The 19871-nt window shown below is 38.3% G+C and overlaps 1 protein-coding gene and 1 long non-coding RNA gene across 8 annotated transcripts in view; one reads left to right on the top strand and one right to left on the bottom strand.

Annotated features, from left to right (window-relative positions):
* Positions 1-19871, top strand: part of ORC2 (origin recognition complex subunit 2) — a 45651-nt gene that overhangs the window by 14667 nt on the left and 11113 nt on the right. For all 6 annotated transcript variants that reach the window (XM_013062325.2, XM_004764138.3, XM_045078540.1 and 3 more), the window contains 8 exons: positions 1588-1677; positions 6268-6360; positions 6912-6943; positions 9933-9993; positions 11868-12061; positions 13453-13551; positions 16837-16946; positions 19034-19166. In XM_013062325.2, the coding sequence (XP_012917779.1) occupies positions 1588-1677; positions 6268-6360; positions 6912-6943; positions 9933-9993; positions 11868-12061; positions 13453-13551; positions 16837-16946; positions 19034-19166 (812 nt within the window). The remainder of the gene's footprint in view (positions 1-1587; positions 1678-6267; positions 6361-6911; positions 6944-9932; positions 9994-11867; positions 12062-13452; positions 13552-16836; positions 16947-19033; positions 19167-19871) is intronic.
* Positions 1616-19039, bottom strand: LOC106007012. Of its 2 annotated transcripts, XR_006606343.1 has the most exons (4): positions 18068-19039; positions 17620-17789; positions 8452-8577; positions 1616-1926 (listed from the first exon to the last, which is right to left on the bottom strand). It is a non-coding gene; the product is annotated as an uncharacterized LOC106007012 (long non-coding RNA). The 2 variants fall into 2 exon arrangements; XR_001181471.2 differs by having other exon boundaries at positions 17620-19039.

Genomic DNA, 19871 nt, shown 5'->3' with positions numbered 1-19871 from the left:
ACTTAAAAAAAAAAAAGCCTCTAGAATGTACCACACCAAGAGTAAACCTTAATATAAACTGTGGACTTGGGCTGTTAAAGAGGTGTCAGTGTAGGTTCATGATTGTAACAAATTACCACGCGGGTGTGGGTTGTTGATAGCTGGAGGAGGCTGTGCATTTGTGAGGGCAGAAAGTCTATAGGAAACTTCTGTACCTTCTATTCAGGTTGGCTCTAACCTAAAACTGCTTTTAAAACATAAAGTCTTTTAAAAAAAAATTTGGGACTTCTTTTCATCAAATGTCATCATAAAGAAGTAAGATGACAAGTCACAGGATAAAGAAGGTATTTCTTCCTTGGAAATAAAGTTGTGGGAAGATGTTCAACCTTATTAGTGATTAGGAAAAGGGAAATTGAAACAGCTCTCCCCATAAGACTCATTTTTACATGCACTCGATTGGCAAAGAGTAAGGAGTCTGGATAATGCCAAGTATTAGTGCTTATATTACGGGGACTCAAAACAGTAAGGATAGGGAGCACTGACTTTGGACAAGTTGGCACTGTTTTGTAGTAACAGTAATAAACCCAGTACATATTGACAGCATATTTAGATGAAAAACAACAATTTTCAAAAAAAAAATAAGTGAAGAAGTCACTGTTCTACATTTTTGCAAATCTCTTTAATGTCGGCTTAATAGAAGACAGCTGGGTTTTCGTATCTGCTTCACACACTCCATTAACCCACGGGATGGTGCTGTCATACACCATCACACGTCACACATCTGGAATACCTCACTCTCTGCTCTTTTTTTTTTTTTTTTTTTTTTAAGATTTATGTTTCTACAGAGATCACAAGTAGGCAGAGAGGCAGGCAGAGAAAGGGGGAAGCAGGCTCCCTGCTGAGCAGAGAGCCCAATGTGAGGCTCAATCCCATGACCCTGAGATCATGATCTGAGCCGAAGGCAGAGGCTGAACCCACTGAGCCACCCAGGCGCCCCTCACTCTCTACTCTTGATTAAGAAAATGTCAAATAATATCTTAGTGTTACGAAACAGTTTTGGCCTCGGGGACCTGAGATACCTGACGCCAGCACACTTTGAGAATTGCTGTGCTACTAGCCGTGCACATCTGGTATGTTGCAGGTAGCAGTTTCATTTAAGGGGATGATTGCATGAATTTAAATCACTATCTCCATAGGGAGTAAGAGAGCTGCAACCGTGTAACTATTTAAATCTCAGCCTCAGCTCCATCGCACTTTGTGTATTTGCTTCAGAAAGAAAACATACTAGAGTCTCTTTGGTTTTCCCGCCTTAGGGGCAACAGTATGATGAATGTATCTCCCTCAGTCTGGAGGGGCTTTCGGGAGGGGAGCTGTGCAGTGTATGTATGTGTGTGTGTGTGTGTGTGTTTATTGTGAAGAGTAATAGGTTTTCTGTGTTTAAAATTTATAGAAATAGTTCTTTTGTATTTCTAAAAATATTTTATGTATAAATATGTATTGTTAAACCTTTATGCAAGACAATAGAGGGTACAAATCTTAGGTTTTTAGTAAAGATTTTTTTCTTATTATTGCTTATTTTTCCAAAACATATTGCATTTTCTCTTTCAGAATCCTTGAAAAATGGCTCTGCTGCAGATGGTGGGAATAAAGTTTATTCTTTTCAGAACAGAAAACACTCTGAAAAGATGGCTAAATTAGGTAAGTTGCTTTTCTAAGAAGGTGTACTTCACCACATTCCCCACAGTTATCATCTTATTGCATCCCTAGAAGAATGAGGGATGTCATTTTATAATCACATTTTCAAGCATACATAAAGTCAGATTTTCATGCTCATATATGTCTTCTGTTCCCAGCTAGGTTTTGAGCTTCTCATCTTAGGACTCCTGGCTTCATCTTCTTCCCACATGTAGCACAGGCTCTGAATAAATTTTTAAGTATATGAGTCACCTAAATCACAAATATTTTGAGTTTATTAAATAAGAATTTTATACTATGTATATAAAAATGTTTATATTGTAGAAAGCTATAAAATTGCTACAAATGGGCTATTGTGACATTTTCTTACTTAACTTACCACTTACATTAATTATACATGAATTACTGATTTTTAAAAACTAGACTAAAATAAATTGCATACAACATTAAAATTAAACTTTATGTGGGTTCTGTGGTATGGGGGTTAGATTTGAAAACTTGGAGGAAGGAAAATAACATGTGAAAGCAGTTTGAAAATTAAGGAGGCCCATAAGTATATGAAGGTTTGGGACACCAAGAAGTCAAGAGTAGGGAATAATAATTAACCACCCGGTAAAATGTAATAGTGGTGTAAGAGGGCTTTTAATCTGTAATTATAGAACACCGACATGTATTTCTGAAGTAGTGTGTTTTTATGCAGTCATTCTGGCCAGTAACCAAGTAAACATTCAAGATCAAGTGAGAAACTTAAGACGTATGTAATAGAACATAATAATTAATTATTTGCAAAATGCAGTTTTTCTAAAAGGTTTAATATGAAATTCATTATTAATTTTGAAACTAACATGGCAAGTACGATAATTTATAGTAACTGATCTATTTCTTAGAGTTTATAATCCACATCAAGTAATTGAAAGTTTTTTGACTTATGAAAAAGACTGGATTCTGTGTAGGATTGCTGAGAAACCAGAGAATAAATGCTAAAACAATTATTACAGAAAGGATCAGATAGACACCAAGACTAACCTGAAACCCCCAAACCGTGAAACAGGACAAAGAACATTGGAGAAACAGAACTAATAGTGGAGAGGAGCCCCAGAAGAGTTGCCAAGTAGAAGTTCTCCTAGTAGATCTTCAACATGCATATAATAACCATGATGTAGGTCTTCCATTATATGGGATGCAAGAAACTTAAGTATTGTTATGTTGTACATTTCTGTCAACACAAATGAAAGAGAGTCATGGGGGCGCCTGGGCAGCTCAGTTCGTTGGCTGTCTTCCTTCAGCTCAGGTCATGATCCCAGGTTCCTAGGATTGAGCCCCACATCGGGCTCCCTGCTCAGTGGGGAACCTGCTTCTCTCTCTCCTGCTCCCCCTGCTCATGCTCTCTTTCCCTCTGTCAAATAAATAAAATCTTTAAAAAAGGAAAAAATATATATATTCAGTCATGAAAAGATGATTTTCTAGATAATTTGAAATTGATCACATTTTATAAAATCTGTGTTTTAGTTAGGACTAATGTTTAGTTATAATGGTCTTTATTTTTTTATTTTTACTTAATATTATTTTTTAAGGATTTTATTTATTTATTTGACAGAGAAAGAGAGAGAGAGGTCACAAATAGGCAGAGAGAGGAGGAAGCAGGCTCCCTGCTGAGCAGAGAGCCTGATGCCAGGCTCGATCCCAGGACCCTGAGATCATGACCTGAGCTGATGGCAGAGGCTTAACCCACTGAGCTACCTAGGCTCCTCTGTAATGGTCTTTAAATAGTTTCTTTCACTTATTAAGTATTGTCGCTAATTGTGTTTACATCTAATTATATCAGTGAAGTAGAAGGTTTTAGTATTTTTTTCTTTTTTAAAGATTTTATTTATTTGAGAGAGTAAGAGAGCGGGGCGGGGCTGAGGAAAAAGGAGGAAGCAGACTTTCCGCTGAGCACAGAGCCCCATGCAGGGCCTGATCCCAGGACGGTGAGATCATGACCTGACACAAGTCATACACCAACGGAGCCACCCAGGCACTCCAGCCTTAGTATTTTTTAGATAAATTTTTGCTTATTATTCATAATAAGCCATAAAATCATATATTACTGCGTATAAATGGTTAAATATAATTGGCCATAAAATCATATATTACTGTATATAAATGGTTAAATATAATTGGGCTAATGAAGATACAGGACTAGAAATACACTAGGAGTTAGACCGGGCGGCTTTTTAAAATACATGTCTTGGATAATTAAATGAATGCAATAGAAGAGCAAATAAAGAGCAAACTTGGTAGAAATACCAGTAGAGAACAGGAAGGAGTTCAGCAAGCTTGTAGAAAGGGAAGACTTTAGGGAAATTAAAAAATAGATAGGTTGATAGGATAAATAATAGCCTAATGAGAAAGCAAAGAAAATTTTACAATTTTATTTTAAAATTTCCAATTGGTTACAGACCAGCTATATAAAATACAGTACAAATGAATTATTAGAAAAATGAAAAAGACAATATATGCCCAATTTTTTATTAGTAGAGTCAAGAGCTGTATGTGGTTAACTTTTACTCTTTTTCCTCTTCAACTCTTCCTTTTCCTTCCCTTTTGTAGTTTAAGAGTTACTTAAAAACAGAAGTTTTCCATGTTGCAACAAATAACCAAAATGATCCCAGCTAAATCACTTTGTGCTTAATGTAGGTTTTTGTTGATGTAAAGCTTTTTTCCCTATCCTTTAGATCAACAGCCTTTAATCTAAACATAGCACATTGTTCTGGTGTGAAGAGAAAGCAAAGGGCTGGTTTTAGGAATACTTAGAGATAGAACATGTAAAGGGGAAAGCAGAGAAAAGATGGAATAACTACCAGCAGTAGCTGTGGGCCGGGATAATGTCCTAGAATGCAAATGGAGGAATAGTTTCAAAGTAAGATAAAAAAAATTTCTAGTCAATGATACAGAAGACCAAGGAGGTTAGTTAAGAAAAAAGAAGGCAGTTCATTTGTGGAGACTATCCTGGGTATTCTGGATCCATTTCAAGTTTGGAGGCTAAAACTGTGAAACAGGTTAGGAAGAATTTGAGTCAGTAAAGTGGCTTTAACTTACACAAATTCAAGTATACTTTCTCCTTTAAAAGCAAAAGGGGGCAAGGATATAATTTAAATAGTATATCCCTTTTTTTCTCAGTGAACAATGGGCCAGTGTATGGTGTTTTTTTTTTTTTTAATATTTTATTTATTTATTTGAGAGAGAGACATGAGAGAGAGTATGAGCAAGGAGAAGGTCAGAGAGAGAAGCAGACTCCCCGTGGAGCTGGGAGCCTGATGCGGGACTCGATCCCGCAACTCCAGGATCATGACCTGAGCCGAAAGCAGTCGCTCAACCAACTGAGCCACCCAGGCGCCCCGGGGCCAGTGTATGTTAAATTGGGAAATACAAATCCATTCCTTAGTTAGGCTCCATTCCGCATGGCTCTCATGCAATTGAAAACGTAAGTATCTTTAAAGGTAAAGATTATAGTTTTCATTTAAAATGGCCCTCTATTTTAGAAGCCAACTATTTAATCTGATGCTCAGTTGAAGAAACAGCCATCTGTTCAGTGCTCTCTTATAGTTTATATATTATTCACATGTATTACAGAACTTTGGACACAAAATAAAATAAACCACATGTGGTGGGAGAGTTAAGAATTTTTAAAGCATAGTTTTTTTTTTTTTTAAAGATTTTATTTATTTATTTGACAGAGAGAAATCACAAGTACACTGAGAGGCAGGCAGAGAGAGAGAGAAGGAAGCAGGCTCCCTGCTGAGCAGAGAGCCCGATGCGGGACTCGATCCCAGGACCCTGAGATCATGACCTGAGCCGAAGGCAGCGGCTTAACCCACTGAGCCACCCAGGTGCCCCTTTAAAGCATAGTTTTAAACATACACAGTTTCCATTTGATTCTAGATCCTATTTTCTGGCCATTCTTTCTTACCCCTAGTAAAGGTATGCCTCAGCTGTGTATGATAAAGAAATGGAAAGAGTGGAAAGAGTGTAAAATTGTCAGTGGAGAAGAGAGGGAGAAAGAATGACAATTATAGAAAGCAGTAAGGCCAAAACTGTTTATTTGTATTTTCTTGAGACACCTGTAGATAATTGAAAGAAGACTTAAGATGCTTGGAACATAGCAAACAAAGGTAAGAGGCAGTGCTCTTAAGATGGATAGGTTTGTGTATCTTCCTGGTAATAGTAGCAGGTGGGTTCTTTTTTTGTTGTTTTTCCCTAAGAATTTATGTAAGTGAGGGGGCACCTGGGTTGCTCAATTGGTTAAGCAACCACTTTTTTTCTTTTCTTTTTTTTTTTTTAAGCAGCTAACTCTTGATCTTGGCTCAGGTCTCATGGGTCATGGGGTTGAGCCCCACGTCAGGCTCCACACTTGGTGGGAGTCTGCTTGAAGATTCTCTCCCTCTGCCCTTCCTCCTACTCTCTAGCACATGGGCGCTCTGTCTCTCTCTCTCAAATAAATAAATGAATCTTAAAAAAAAAAAAAACTTATGTAAGTGAAATGAAGCTATTTCCACCTTCATCTGCTGTCATCCATTAAAGATTGTTTTATATACTATTGTCTGTTTACAGCTTCAGAACTAGCAAACACACCAAGAAAAAATGTTTCATTTGGTTTGAAGAATGATCCTGAAATTATGATAAACATTCCTCAGTGTAGCAAGGGTAAGATTCTATCTCAGCTCTTTGAGTAGAGTTTTCTTAGTTGCTTCAAGTTATGCTTCTTGTTTTTGTGTAACTGCATTGCTATATACTCTTTTCTGTTCTGAAAATTCATTCAACAAAATATGGTTAATACCCAGTTTGTGCCTTAGTATACCCATATTTAGCCCTCAATAAAAGGGGGAAATAATTGTGCCGATTGAAGTTGTGCAAACTGACAGGGTCAACTAGAAATACTCTTCAAACCCTGTGATCAGAGGATGTGTGTTGTGGTGAGCGCTGTGTGTTGTGTAAGACTGACGAATCACAGACCTGTACCCCTGAAACAGGTAACACATTATATGGAAATTAAAAAAAACAAAAGCCTCTTATCATTGGCTTGAGTTAGTTGAATGCTCATGAAGGAACTGCTTTGCCACATTCTATTTGAAATAAGGCTTTGGGGGGTTTGGAAGTCCACAGTTTATGGAGAGTGTGGAGCAGTTGAATGAAACTAGGCTATGATGAAAATTGAAGTACTGTGGTAAGTAATGCCTTTTTCTTTTATTCTTCAGAGCATTCTGCTTCAGACAAAGTTCAGTTGAAGGTAAGCGGTTGATCGAAAACAAGCAAAAACATTAGTGTTACAAAGACATGATGACAGCTGGGCACTCATCTCAGTGTACGGGATACCTTACGTGAGATGAAGAATCCGAGGTTCCCAGAAGGGAAGTGATCGTCTGAGTTCATCTAACTCAGAAAGAGAAAAGATGAAAAATGAAGCCAGGTGTTCTACACCCAACCCCTGTGCCGTTTCTATCAGAACTATCTCTGGGAATTTTCACCTTAGTAGAACCGGCCTGGAAATTTTATGAGTTTTGTTTGGTTTTGCTTTGCTTTGCTTTTCTACATAATGTTATGAGGTTTCTTGAGGGACTGATGCCAAGATCCATTAAATCCATTAGTATATCCTTTCATAATTTACATTGGAATACCAGGTTGGTTTTGGTAAATTTGTTCCAGGGTAGCTGAAAAGAATTGACAATTTTTATTCTTCCCTTTGTGTTTTTGGTTTTTCATTCTGCCTTGTCAAGTGGCCCTCTCTGGATATGAACAAGCCCAGATGGGCATGAATGAACCCATCACAATGAGTATGTGTGAGTATGTGTATCCAGGCTTGAAGGCTATAAATTTTGACGTGCCTGGAATTGTGCATATGCTAAATTTGGGGAACTCCTTATAAGAATGTGAGTATAGACATTCAGGGTCATGGTTATGGCCTGTGTACAAATGTCCTATTTAGGCAAGTCTAAAATTTTTTTTTTTTTTTTAAGATTTTATTTATTTATTTGACAGAGAGAGATCATAAGTAGGCAGAGAGGCAGGCAGAGAGAGAGAGGGAAGCAGGCTCCCTGCTGAGCAGAGAGCCCGATGCGGGACTCAATCCCAGGACCCTGAGATCATGACCTGAGCCGAAGGCAGCGGCTTAACCCACTGCGCCACCCAGGTGCCCCTATTTAGGCAAGTCTAGATGTGAGAGTAGCCATGTTAGAGTCTCCTTTTGTCTTTGATAATGCTTTCTTCCTGTATTATATCGTATGTACTATATGACCATCAAAGAACAAAACTCATTTCCATAATCCAGTCAAGAATATAGATATATTAGCACATTCCTTTTCAAGGTGTGGATCACAATACATAAGTGGATCTTGTCAGTTCCCCTAAGAAACCATCAGAAGACTGACCACGATGAGAGACAACGTCACAGTGGCAGTCTTAGTGCACTATCTTAGAAGGGGGGATTCAGGAGAGAATATTTATAGGGCTTGGGGATCTGGACTCAAAAGGCTTATGCACAGCTATCAGGATGGGAAACTGATATGTATAGACAAAACTCATGATATGATATTTAAAGATTGGTGGACACAGAAAAGAGAGGATCTTGAACGGAGTCCTGAAGAATGAACTCTTGTTGGATTAGCTGCTTGCCTTGCTGAATTATCTGTTATCCTGATGGGAGACCAGGATGCCCAAATGAGCAAACTGTCTAGATAAGGTAGTTTGCAAAAATTTCTGTAGCAAACACTGTCGTTATTTATTAATTTATAGCCTTACCTTTTTGAGCAAGAATTTTCCACAACGGTTATTTTGACACAGATGTTTCCATCCCTGATAATTAATCCACATGGAGGCACAGCTGTCTCCACTTTCAGTCTTGAGATGAGTTTAGTAGGCTATGACCTGCAGTTTAAAAAATGAGAGAATAAAATTGAGAAACTCTATTTTGTAAGTATTATTTCATTATAATTTGTTTCAATGGTATGCTGTATGCACATGTAGATCAAGATGTGCAAAATGTAAAAACATTTTTTAAGGATCGGGATCAGAAAAGTTCATATACTTTATAAATCCATTGGGCGCAGTTCATTTATTACAGTACTTTTTTAAAAGATTTTATTTATTTATTTGACAGAGAGAAATCACAAGTAGTCAGAGAGGCAGGCAGAGAGAGAGAGAGGGAAGCAGGCTCCCCGCTGAGCAGAGAGCCCGATCCCAGGACCCCGAGATCACGACCCGAGCCGAAGGCAGCGGCCCAACCCACTGAGCCACCCAGGTGCCCTACAGTACTATTTTTAATATCCCAAATCAGATTGTGTTAACATTGAAAATTAACACTAACAACCTATTACAAGACAACAGACGTGAATTTTTTGTCATAATTTCATATTGCCAAAATAACACAGGGACTTTATCTTTTTGTTGGTTTTTTTTTTTTTTTTTTAAGATTTTATTTATTCATTTGACATCACAAGTAGGCAGAGATGCAGGTAGAGAGAGAGGAAGGGAAGCAGGCTCCCTGCTGAACAGCCCGATGCGGGGCTCGGTCCCAGGACCCTGGGATCATGACCTTTGCCGAAGGCAGAGGCTTTAACCCACTGAGTCACCCAGGCACCCCGGGACTTTATCTTTTATCAATACTAACATTATACAACAGTGGGTATTTTAATGTGCTATAGAGATTTATTGGTGTTAGAGTGTTATGTTGTGTGGAGGAAAAGAAAAACAGATTTTATACTTCTGTGAAGTGCTTAAAAATCTTAACATAATGGAGTAAAATGTAGAGATCTCTTTGTCCTCCTCACAGAAGGTGTTACTTCAACACCAGTAAATTTCAAACACATCTAAAGGCCTCCTGCCGTATGTATGCGAGTGCCCATTTCCTCACCTACTCATTATCATTGGATATTATCAATTTTTTAAAAAGAAATATTGTGCTAATCTGATGGGTGAAAGTGGTTCAAAAGGCTAATTCATATACTTTTTGTTTTTTCTTACGTCATAGAAAATACTTTATAGATGTCTGGAATACAACTTCTAGAATCACTGTAGGAATCCTTTGGAATTTGTTGCATTGTTTTTGTTGCTTTCTGCTATTTTTTCCTAACAGAGTCATTTGTCATTGTCTTCTAATTCAAAGGGAGTCTAATGAAAACAAAACGTTTTTCTTTTCTAGCCCCTTCCACGCACCCATCATTAATTTACATGTCATCATTATTATTTGATTATTGAAACCGTATTGCTTTATTTTTAAACAGAAAAGCGATAAAAGTGAACTTCTGTCAGCAGCACCTAGTGGTCTGAGGAAAAGATTAATAGGTATGTATTTCTTTTGAAACTGAGTTTTTACAAGGGGCAGTCATGGTTTATGTTGGTTCTCGTCTTAGGCTGCTTGTTTTTTTTATCTTCGGCCTGCCACTTACAGAGACCTCTCTGGGGCTCAGGCTTTTCATTTACAAAATAGGGGTGAAAATTGTACCAGCCCCAGAGTCCTTCTGAGAGGAATGGAAATAAAAGATGTCAAAAGTGCTTAGTATAGCGCTTGACCCTGATGTGCGTTTCATCGGTGTTAGCTGCTGTTATCTTTTAAATTTATTTTTTTGAAGATTTATTCATTTGAGAGAGTGCATGAGCAGGCGGTGGGGGGGATGTTGAGGGGTCGGAGAGACAGACTCTCTGCGGAGTGTGGAGCTCCAGAGCTCTGTGCGGGGCTTCATCTCACCACCCTGAGACCTTTACCTGAGCCAAAATCAAGAGTGAGTCAGATGCCCAACTGACTGAGCCACCAAGGCGCCCCATCCTTTTTTTTTTTTCAAGTAAGCTCTAGGCCCACCATGGGGTTGAACTCATGACCCTGAGATCAAGAATCATCCCTTTTAGAGAGAAGGTAAACTTCCTCTTCCTTCTCAGTCCCTTCCAGACATGTAGAAGTGTACATGTCAATGAGGTAGAAGCGTTTTCTGGCTCCTTCTGCTACTTCTAACCCATGCATTTGCTGTGGGCAGCAGTCAGTATAAAAATGACTCTGCTAAGGTATATGTGCTCCCAAAATCAAATCCTTTTTTCTGTTCCTTTAGATCTGTGTGTTATTATATGTGGACTCTAGATATTCTGAAATGTATATGTTGTTCAAAACTGATATACTGATTTGGCTTAAGAACTTTCTTATTTTGGAAGTTAACTTTTTATAAAAGTTTTAAACTTTGTTGAGTGTAAAGTAGTTTTATTCTTCATGAGTGTAAAACTAGCTTTATTATTTCTGGGGAGTAGTAGAAGTTGCTATGGTTTGTTTAAAAATAAAATGCTTGTATTGGCTCTGGGATGGAATGTGCCTGTCTGTTAGTAATACTTAGAATAGTAGCTACCATTTTTTGAGTCAATTCAGGATGGTGTTTTTTGTATAGGTAGCAACAGAAAATTCTACAATAATGGCTTAAGCTGTAGACATATACTTATCTCACTTCATGAAAAGTATAGGAATAGACCATTCCATGGTTGAGGTAACTCCAGTGTCATAAAGGGACCCAGGTTCTTCCTATCTTCTTGTTCTGTCACCAGCATTTTCCCTCTTTCGGTTTGAGGAAAAAAACTGAAAAAACCCGAAATTTCTGCTTCATATTGCAAATGGCTTTTTTACCTTTAAGGTATTGGTATAAATAAGGGACTTTCCCTCCATAAGTGAGGGAAATATTTCCCAGAAGCTTCTATTTTACCTCAAGTAATTTTACCTCAAGTGTCATTGATCAGAGGGTTACATAGCCAATCCTAATTGCAAAAGAGGCTGGGAAAACAAGTATCTGACAGAAGAAAAGATAATTACCATGATGATTTATTCCTTAGGGTGAGACACATTGCCACATTTTACAAAATGAGAGTTCATTAGCAAGGAAGAAGAAAAAACGATACTAGGTACGATTAACAGTTCTTGGATGTCAGGCATTGTTAGTTGCTGTGTGTACCTTTCCGTGTGATCTTCACAATGGTTCATTAAATTAGGCACTGTGAGCTTCATTTGAGAAATGAGGAAACTGGCGCTCAGGAAACTTTATATAATAACTAGCTCTGGGGAAATCAGAAAGTAATGACAAAACCAGGAGTGAAATTCTCTTATTTCAAAGTCCACGCTCTTTCCATTACCCTCTACTGCCTCTCGTCAGACTCTCAAATGTTCCCACTTGCTTTCCCCCCGCCAGGTCCAAGGTCTCAGTCTGACAGTGAAAGCGAATATTCTGCTTCCAACTCAGAAGATGATGATGGCGTTGCCCAAGAATGTGAAGAGGACACTGACGAAGTCACAATGAGCCAAAAGAGTCCATCTCAGAATAAAGCTATGTCAGCTCCTGTTTGCAAAGAAACACCTTCTAAGAAAATGAAAAGAGATAAAACAGTAAGTGGAGACTTTAACCTTAAAGAAAAATTGTGTACTATCTTAAAGCTAAGCTACCCTAAAGAGATTCATTTGGGGGATCAACATAATTTTTTTTTCTTTACTTCTGTATTTTTAGTCTTTCCCATAAGTATGCCTGTCTGTATTGTGTCTGTTTCCGAACTTTCTGTTTTGCCTGTCTGCATTCATAATCATGTATCAATGCCACATGCTAAAGGTGACATCTCAGTTCAGTTGTATAAAAATGAGCTTTTAAATAAATTTTGATTGGATCATTGGAAGCAAGACTTTTCAGTGAATACCTTTTTAGATAGTTTTGTTTTTATAACATTGCTGATATATTCAAGTCAGTACAAGTGGTATTGTGAAGTGGCTGTGGGTCGTGTTGAGTTGTTGAGAAGAACACTGTAAGCACCGTGGCCTGAGAAAAAGCTCATTACCTGGTGCTGTGTGTAAAGATTCCGGGGAGTCTAGGAAGCCTATACCGCTTGGAAGGTTTTCCATCCCTTCTCCCCCCCCCCGTGGCGGTGAGTCCTGCCCCACGTCTGCAGAACAAGTAGTGAGCCATTTCACTGCAACAGTAAGCTGGTCTTTTACTTTATGGCCGATATCTTCCTCATTTCCAGTTCTTCAGCTGTTAAAGAATTTGTTAGAACTATGTAAGGCAAATGAAGGTCCCGATAGGAGTCTGAATGGAAATTTTATGTTGGAACTTAGGAATCGTTTTTGTGAACAGACTACTTCCATCTAGTCATTTCTTTAACTTTTATGATCCTAAGAGTTACTCAGTTTTACTACTAGATTTAGATGTCCTTGGTCCTTAATCTGTGGTGTTGCTTCAAAAAGAAAATAGAGCCAAATAAAGAATTTCATGTATCCTCTTATGCTAATGTTATAGTCTAGTTTTGATAAAAACAAATATCTAGGGGCACCTGGGTGGCTCAGTTGTTAAGCATTTGTCTTTGCCTCAGGTCATGACCCTGGGTCCTGGGATTGAGCCTCACGTTGGGATCCCTGCTCCGTGGGAAGCCTGCTTCTCCCTCTCCCACTCCCCCTGCTTGTGTTCCCTCTCTCATTGTCTCTCTGTCAAATAAATAAATAAAATCTTTAAAAACAAAACAAAACAAAATCAAATATCTAGGGATGCCTGGGTGGCTCAGTGGGTTAAACGTCTGCCTCTAGGCTCAGGTCATGATCCTGGGATCGAGCCCCGCATCAGGCTCCCTGCCCAGCAGGGAGTCTGCTTCTCCCTGCCCTGGCTCTTGGGCTCTTGCTTGTTCTCTCTACCCGCCTCCCACCCCAATAAATAAAATCTTTTAAAAAATTAAAAATTCTTCAGAATTTTAAAAATATCTGAAACTAAGAGTTGATTTTGCTGTATCCGCTTTCAGAGTGATTTGGTAGAAGAATATTTTGAAGCTCATAGCAGTTCAAAAGTTTTGACCTCTGACAGAACACTGCAGAAACTAAAGCGAGCCAAACTGGATCAGGTATGTTGTAAGGAATGTTGCTTCTATATTTTTTTTAAAGTGTGAACTAAAAAGTACACCGCAGGAGTGCCTGGGTGGCTCAGTGTGGGTTAAGCCTCTGCCTTCGGCTCAGGTCATGGTCTCAGGGTCCTGGGATCGAGCCCCGCATCGGGCTCTCTGCTCAGCAGGGAGCCTGCTTCCCTTCCTCCCTCTCCCTGCCTGCCTCTCTGCCTACTTGTGATCTCTGTCAAATAAAAAATAAAATCTTTTTAAATAAATAAATAAATAAATAAAAATAAAAAGTACACCGCATAAACAACAAATTTGAAGGGTAAATTTACACAAACCGAATTATTGTCCTGATAAAAGGAAACACAAATTAAAGAGACCCGATTGATACTTCATTATATAAAATGGTAAATGGTTAACTTGAAATCTGTTTGATATACCATAACTGAAATTTTTTCTCTAAGTACTTTATTATTTCTTCAGGATTTATGATAATCATCAGGGCCATAGTTTCTTGGATATCCATGCAGCATTAATCTCTGTTATTCTTGAACTCACATATTCATTGAACTGCACACTGGTCATAAAGTGGACTGTGACCGGCCTCTTAGTTACAGACCTTGCAAAGAGCAGAATGGATCTGCTTCTTGAAATTACGGCAAACCTGCTCAGTACCATAAGGTAACAAGGTTACTGTATACTATGGCTCTGGTATCTTAGTTTATAAAAAATACCAGTTATACTCAGGGTTTTGATTAATCACCTCCAGAGAGAAGAGAGAACCTATTTGAGTGAGAAAATTTTTCAGTAGAGAGTGGGGTGGATACTCTGGATCAAGAAGAGATTGTTACTGGCTCCAGGAGCTTGGAGACTTAACTATTTTTAAACTAGAATTTTTGCGGTTTTCTAGGGTATACAGGGCTTCTCACAGACACAGAAAAGAGATATATAGAGGATAAGCTGCTGTGACCTAGAAGACATGATGTGATGTCATTGTTTCTGTTTTTGTCAGCTGGCTTATTGATATTGAGACTCAGATCAAAGACTAACTGAAAACATGTCAAGAAACCGAACTATTTCAGGGAGGAGATGGAACTAACATCTACATAATGCATCTATTTCGATATAAGCAACATGGGAGAAGGGGGAATGAGTCTAGAGTCAAAGCAGGGTTTCACAGGACTGAGATGCCGAAAGAGCTCAAATGAAAGGAACACCTGTTGCCAGCAGTGAGGGAAGGGAAGGCCTTGCACTGGCTGCAGACATAGCTAACCGCCTCTACCCTGTACTATTAAAATAGTATTTTACTTAAGGGATAGAATCATGGGAAAATGGTGGCCCCAAGGTAAAATGCATATATAGCTTTTTTTTTTTTTTAAGATTTTATTTTTATTTATTTGACAGAGGTCACAAGTAGAGAGGCAGGCAGAGAGGGGGGACCTGAGCTGAAGACAGAGGCTTTAACCCACTAAAGCTACCCAGGCGCCCCGCATATATAGCTTTTTGCTAGAGTTTTCTCTTCAGACAGTGAGCTATATTTGATTCACCAGCATGAATTTCTAAGTTTTGGGTACCGGGCAATGTACGTTCTGCAGTTTATTTACGTTATTGTTTAAAAAACTTTGCCATACTGGGGCATCTGGCTGGCTCAGTCAGTAGAGCATGTGACTCTTATCTTGGAATTGTGAGTTTGAGTCCCACATTGGGTGTGGAGATTACTTAAAAATAAAATCTTATTCATTCATTCATTTATTATTTTAAGTCCTATCCATGCTCTCACAACCCTGAGATCAAGAACCGACCTGAGATCAAGAGTTGGATGCTTATCTCACTGTGCCACCCAGGCACTTCCTTAAAATCTAGGGGCACCTACATGGCACAGTCGTTAAGCGTCTGCCTTTGGCTCATGTCATGGTCCCCGGGTCCTGGGACCGAGCCCCGCATGGGGCTCCCTGCTCGGCAGGAAGCCTGCTTCTCCCTCTTCCACTCCCCCTGCTTGTGTTCCCTCTCTCCCTGTGTCTGTCAAGTAAATAAATAAAACCTTAAAAAAAAAAATGAAAGAAAAACACAAAACTTTGCTGTACTTATCAAAGATGGATTTGTTAGAAGAAGCTTTGGGGCTTACCTGGCTAGCACTTGTGACTATTAATCTTGGGATCATTGTTTTGAGCCCCTCGTTGAGGGTAGAGATATTTAATAAATAAAAATTTTAAAAAATTAAATGTTAATGAAGCATCTGGGTGGCTCAGTCAGTAGAGCGGGATTTACTGACTCAACCTCAGGTCTTGATCTCAGGGTCAAGAGTTCAAGCCGCATCCTGTGTGTGGAGCCTACTTTAAAAAAAAAAAAGCAGCAGCAGCAGCTCTTGGTAGAGAAACAAAGATACAAGTTTATTTTACTAGTGATAATGGTAAATTATAAAGAACCTTTAATGTTTTCTGAGAATTCATATTTCACTGTTACCATAAGCTTTCACATTTCTTCAAATTCGTAGGTTTTTAAAAATCTGTTTGATTGGGTGCCTAGGTGGCTCAGTGGGTTAAGCCTCTGCCTTCAGCTCAGGTCATGCTCCCAGGGTCCTGGGCTCGAGGCCCGCATTGGGCTCTTCCCCCTCTCGCTGCCTTCCTCTCTGACTACTTGTGATCTCTCTCTCTCCCTGTCAAATAAATGAATAAAATCTTTAAAAAAAAAATAAAAAAAAATCTCTTTGGATTTGTTGTAAAAGCTGGGAGGCAGGTTTAATCATCTACTTATGGTAATAATATTTTTAGAAATTAAAGCCTTATATTTGGAATTTATAAACATGGAAATGGTTCTAAACAAAACTTGAGAAATTCTTTACTGTTATATATTTGTACTGAAAACGATGCTTACAAATTTTTAAGAAAAGAGGAGTGCTGGGGTAGCTCATTTGGGAGTCCAGCTCTTGGTTTTATCTGAGGTCATGATTTCAGGGTCATGGGATCGAGCCCCATGTTGGACTGTGCTCTGCACTAGGTGGGGGGCCTGCTTGGGATTCTCTTATTCCCTCTCCTCCTCCCCTCCCCCTGCACTCACATGCACGCTCTCTCTTGCTCTCAGTCTCATGCTCTCTAAAAAAAAATTTTTTTAAAGAAAACACTTAAATCATACTTGAAATGTTATGTGTATTCCGTTAATGCACTCATTACGAAACCTGATTACAGTAATATTTCTACCACTGGCCTCTTCTAACCTCTACCTCTAGTGAAATATTTTTAGTTTGGACTGCTTTTGATGTTTATGGTTTGAGAATGATTTTCTTTTTTTTTTTTAAAGCAAACTTTGCGTAACTTATTGGGCAAAGTTTCTCCTTCCTTTTCTGCTGAACTTAAACAACTAAATCAACAATATGAACAATTATTTCATAAGTGGATGTTGCAGTTACGGTATGTACTATCAACATTTCATACCCTTGTAAAATAACATATATGTCTGTGTTAAAGCAGTTTAACACTGAATTTTCTTTTTGCAATCAACTTGATATACTTCTTATATACAAGAATTTGAAAAAATGGGTATTTTTCCTAATTTTATGACTCATGTAGAAATTTCATATTATATGACTCATCTCAAATTCTAGTTTTTAAGAAATGTGTCTAAATTTATCAGATGCGAAAGCCAATGGTTAAATAACTTAGAATTCCTAAGGAGTTAATTACTAATTATTAATTACTAATTACTACTTACCTAAGTATTTGAAAATCTAATTTGTCAAGATTGATATCAGTTACATTTAAGTCCAGTTTTCTACAGCAAAGTTCCTAAAAAGGATATAATATTTATTTTGATCTCATTCTATTTTCATGTACTATAGAGCTTCAGAATTTTATATCTGTCCTATAAACATTACTTTACCATTTGAAAATTGTTTCTTAGAATAGTTTTTCAATTTTACCATTTTTCACATACTTCATGTTAAAATTTAAATTCCCATTAAAATAACTAGAGGAATTATTAAAACTTTTTTTTTTTTGCTATAATTACTTTTATACTTTTATTAAAAAGGATCTTAGTATAAGGAAGTGCTTAAAAAGTGTGCGATTGTAAACGTATACTCACAGTTACATGGTCACTGGAATAAGTAAGAAGGCAGGTCCACCGAGCAGTAAAAACAGAAATCGACACAATTTTCCCAATTGATCCTGGTTTTCTTTTGCCAATAATACATCAAAGGGTCATGCTTATCTTCCTGCTAGGTCCTCAGCTTCTCCCAGTAAGTGTTTATAGATCTGTTCGTTATAGATTTGTAAAGTAACTCTTCGCTCTGATCCCATCCCCCACAGACCACTTCCTCCTTCTAATAGGTCAGCTCTGATAACTTGTTCAGCTTCGCTTCCCAGCCTAGACCTCAGTCAGCTACTTCAGCAGAACTGCCAACTCTCTGAATTCCGCTTTTTAAAGCTGCTGCTACCTTGCTGATCTGTGCGTGGGGGTCATTGCTTTTCTTCTATTTGTAGACTCCCCTACGTTGCTACAGGGTATCACGCAAATACTGTTCCCGACTGACCTCTATGAACAGTCATGGAGTCAATCTTTAGCTTGACCCGTAGTGCTTGGTGTTCTGGATCTTCTGACTCTCTTGGCTTTGGTTGCTTTTCGCAGTGAAAAACTCCCATAGTTGTGTCTCTGGCCCAGCCCAGGTATCACTCCGCAGCAGCAGATAAAGGTATCTCAGTGTATGTTGGAGGTTTCCAAGTGGATGTCCTGTAAATAATTCAGTATACATAAAATTTAATTCCTCTTAAACCCATCATTCCCACCTGCCCCAGCAGCCTGGCACAATGAATGTCACGCCATTCATGTAGTTGCCGATGCCAAAAAAAAGTTATTTTGAAATACTCCCTTTCCATCACTTTCCACATCTAACCACTCCAAATCCTGTTGACTGGACATGTGAAGCTCCTGACAACTATGATTTTTCTCCATAATACCTAATTCAAGTCCATAGTCTTTGGCGGTCTGTCTCTCCTTCTGTCCATTCCCCCATTCAGCCAGCACTGTCTTCCGGAAAATATCATGCTACTTTCCTACTTAGAACATTTCCGTTAACACCTGAGTAGTTGCTTTTAAATGGTCATTGTCCTTGAAATCAAGTCTACTTAATGTCTTAGTTGACTTAACAAGACCTTTGTGGCCTGGCCTCCGCTAACCTTTCCTGTTTAATCTATCAATTAAAACTCTGCTTCAGCCTGTGGAACGGTTAGTGCCTTGTCCCTGCTGTTCTCCCTTGCCTCCAGCCAGTGATCACTTGAAAGGTAATAAAGAGCTGGAAAGAAAGCTCCCAAAGCTGGAACTGAAGTGTGGCGTGTACACAGTAAAGCTGTGCTTCTCCCGTGTATAAACTGGGAATCGGTGTAGTTACTCAGTCACCCTAGTCCTTTCCATGTTCTTCATCGACTTAAAGAAACTAGTTGATTATAAAAAATTAAGAGGTACCGAACTTTAATGTCATGAATGCTATCTTTCCTAACAGCCTGGGGTTCAACATTGTGCTTTATGGTTTGGGTTCTAAGAGAGATTTACTAGAAAGGTTTCGAACCAGTGTGCTGCAAGATTCCATTCATGTTGTCATCAATGGCTTCTTTCCTGGAATAAGTGTGAAATCAGTAAGTTTCAAAAATGTTAAAAGGAGCAACATTATATCCCTGCCTGTCTGTACCCCCACATGAATGAGGTGCTTCTCTTCCCGGCATGTTGAAATTTTTTTAGCCTTTACAGTAGTAGGATTGCATAGTGCTTGAGATCATGTGTTTGGACTCAGGGTTCTAGCTTTGAATCCTCATCTCTGAATTTTCTACTTTGTAACTGATAAATGTATTAAGTCTTAGAGGAATGTTACGTTGTTTCCTATACCAAGTATCAACTGTACTTCTCTGAAAGACAGTATTATGGAAGACTTTAGTTTTACTATACTTTTTTGTCACTTTGCTACTCTGAAAGCAATAATATAAGTAATAGTTTGTAGTTTTATAATGCATTTATTATAGATCATTTGTGTCTCTTCATCATTTGAAAACTAAACCTTTTGGTGCTGGATATTAACCAGTGCAGTATTCCTTTTTAAAAGTGCCTTTTTAATGTTTGTATCCTGTTTTCTTTGATAGCTCTGTGGTATTCTAACGTTTGCCATATTGATGGGGGGTGATATTTTTTCTGCCCTCTTACCTGTACATCTTTATTGTTCTCCCATGTTCTGTTTTAGCTATAACTTGGGCCAAAAAATGAATTAGATATACTTAAGCACCAGTAGGATTTTTAAGTGGTTTTTCAGACTTGATGGGAAATCTAAATGCATTTTTAATTTATAAAAA

Source organism: Mustela putorius, unplaced genomic scaffold, assembly GCF_011764305.1.
Source record: "Mustela putorius furo isolate JIRA1106 unplaced genomic scaffold, ASM1176430v1.1 tig00000275_pilon_pilon_pilon, whole genome shotgun sequence".
Classification (NCBI taxonomy): domain Eukaryota; kingdom Metazoa; phylum Chordata; class Mammalia; order Carnivora; family Mustelidae; genus Mustela; species Mustela putorius.
This window is presented reverse-complemented; position numbering and strand designations above follow the sequence as displayed.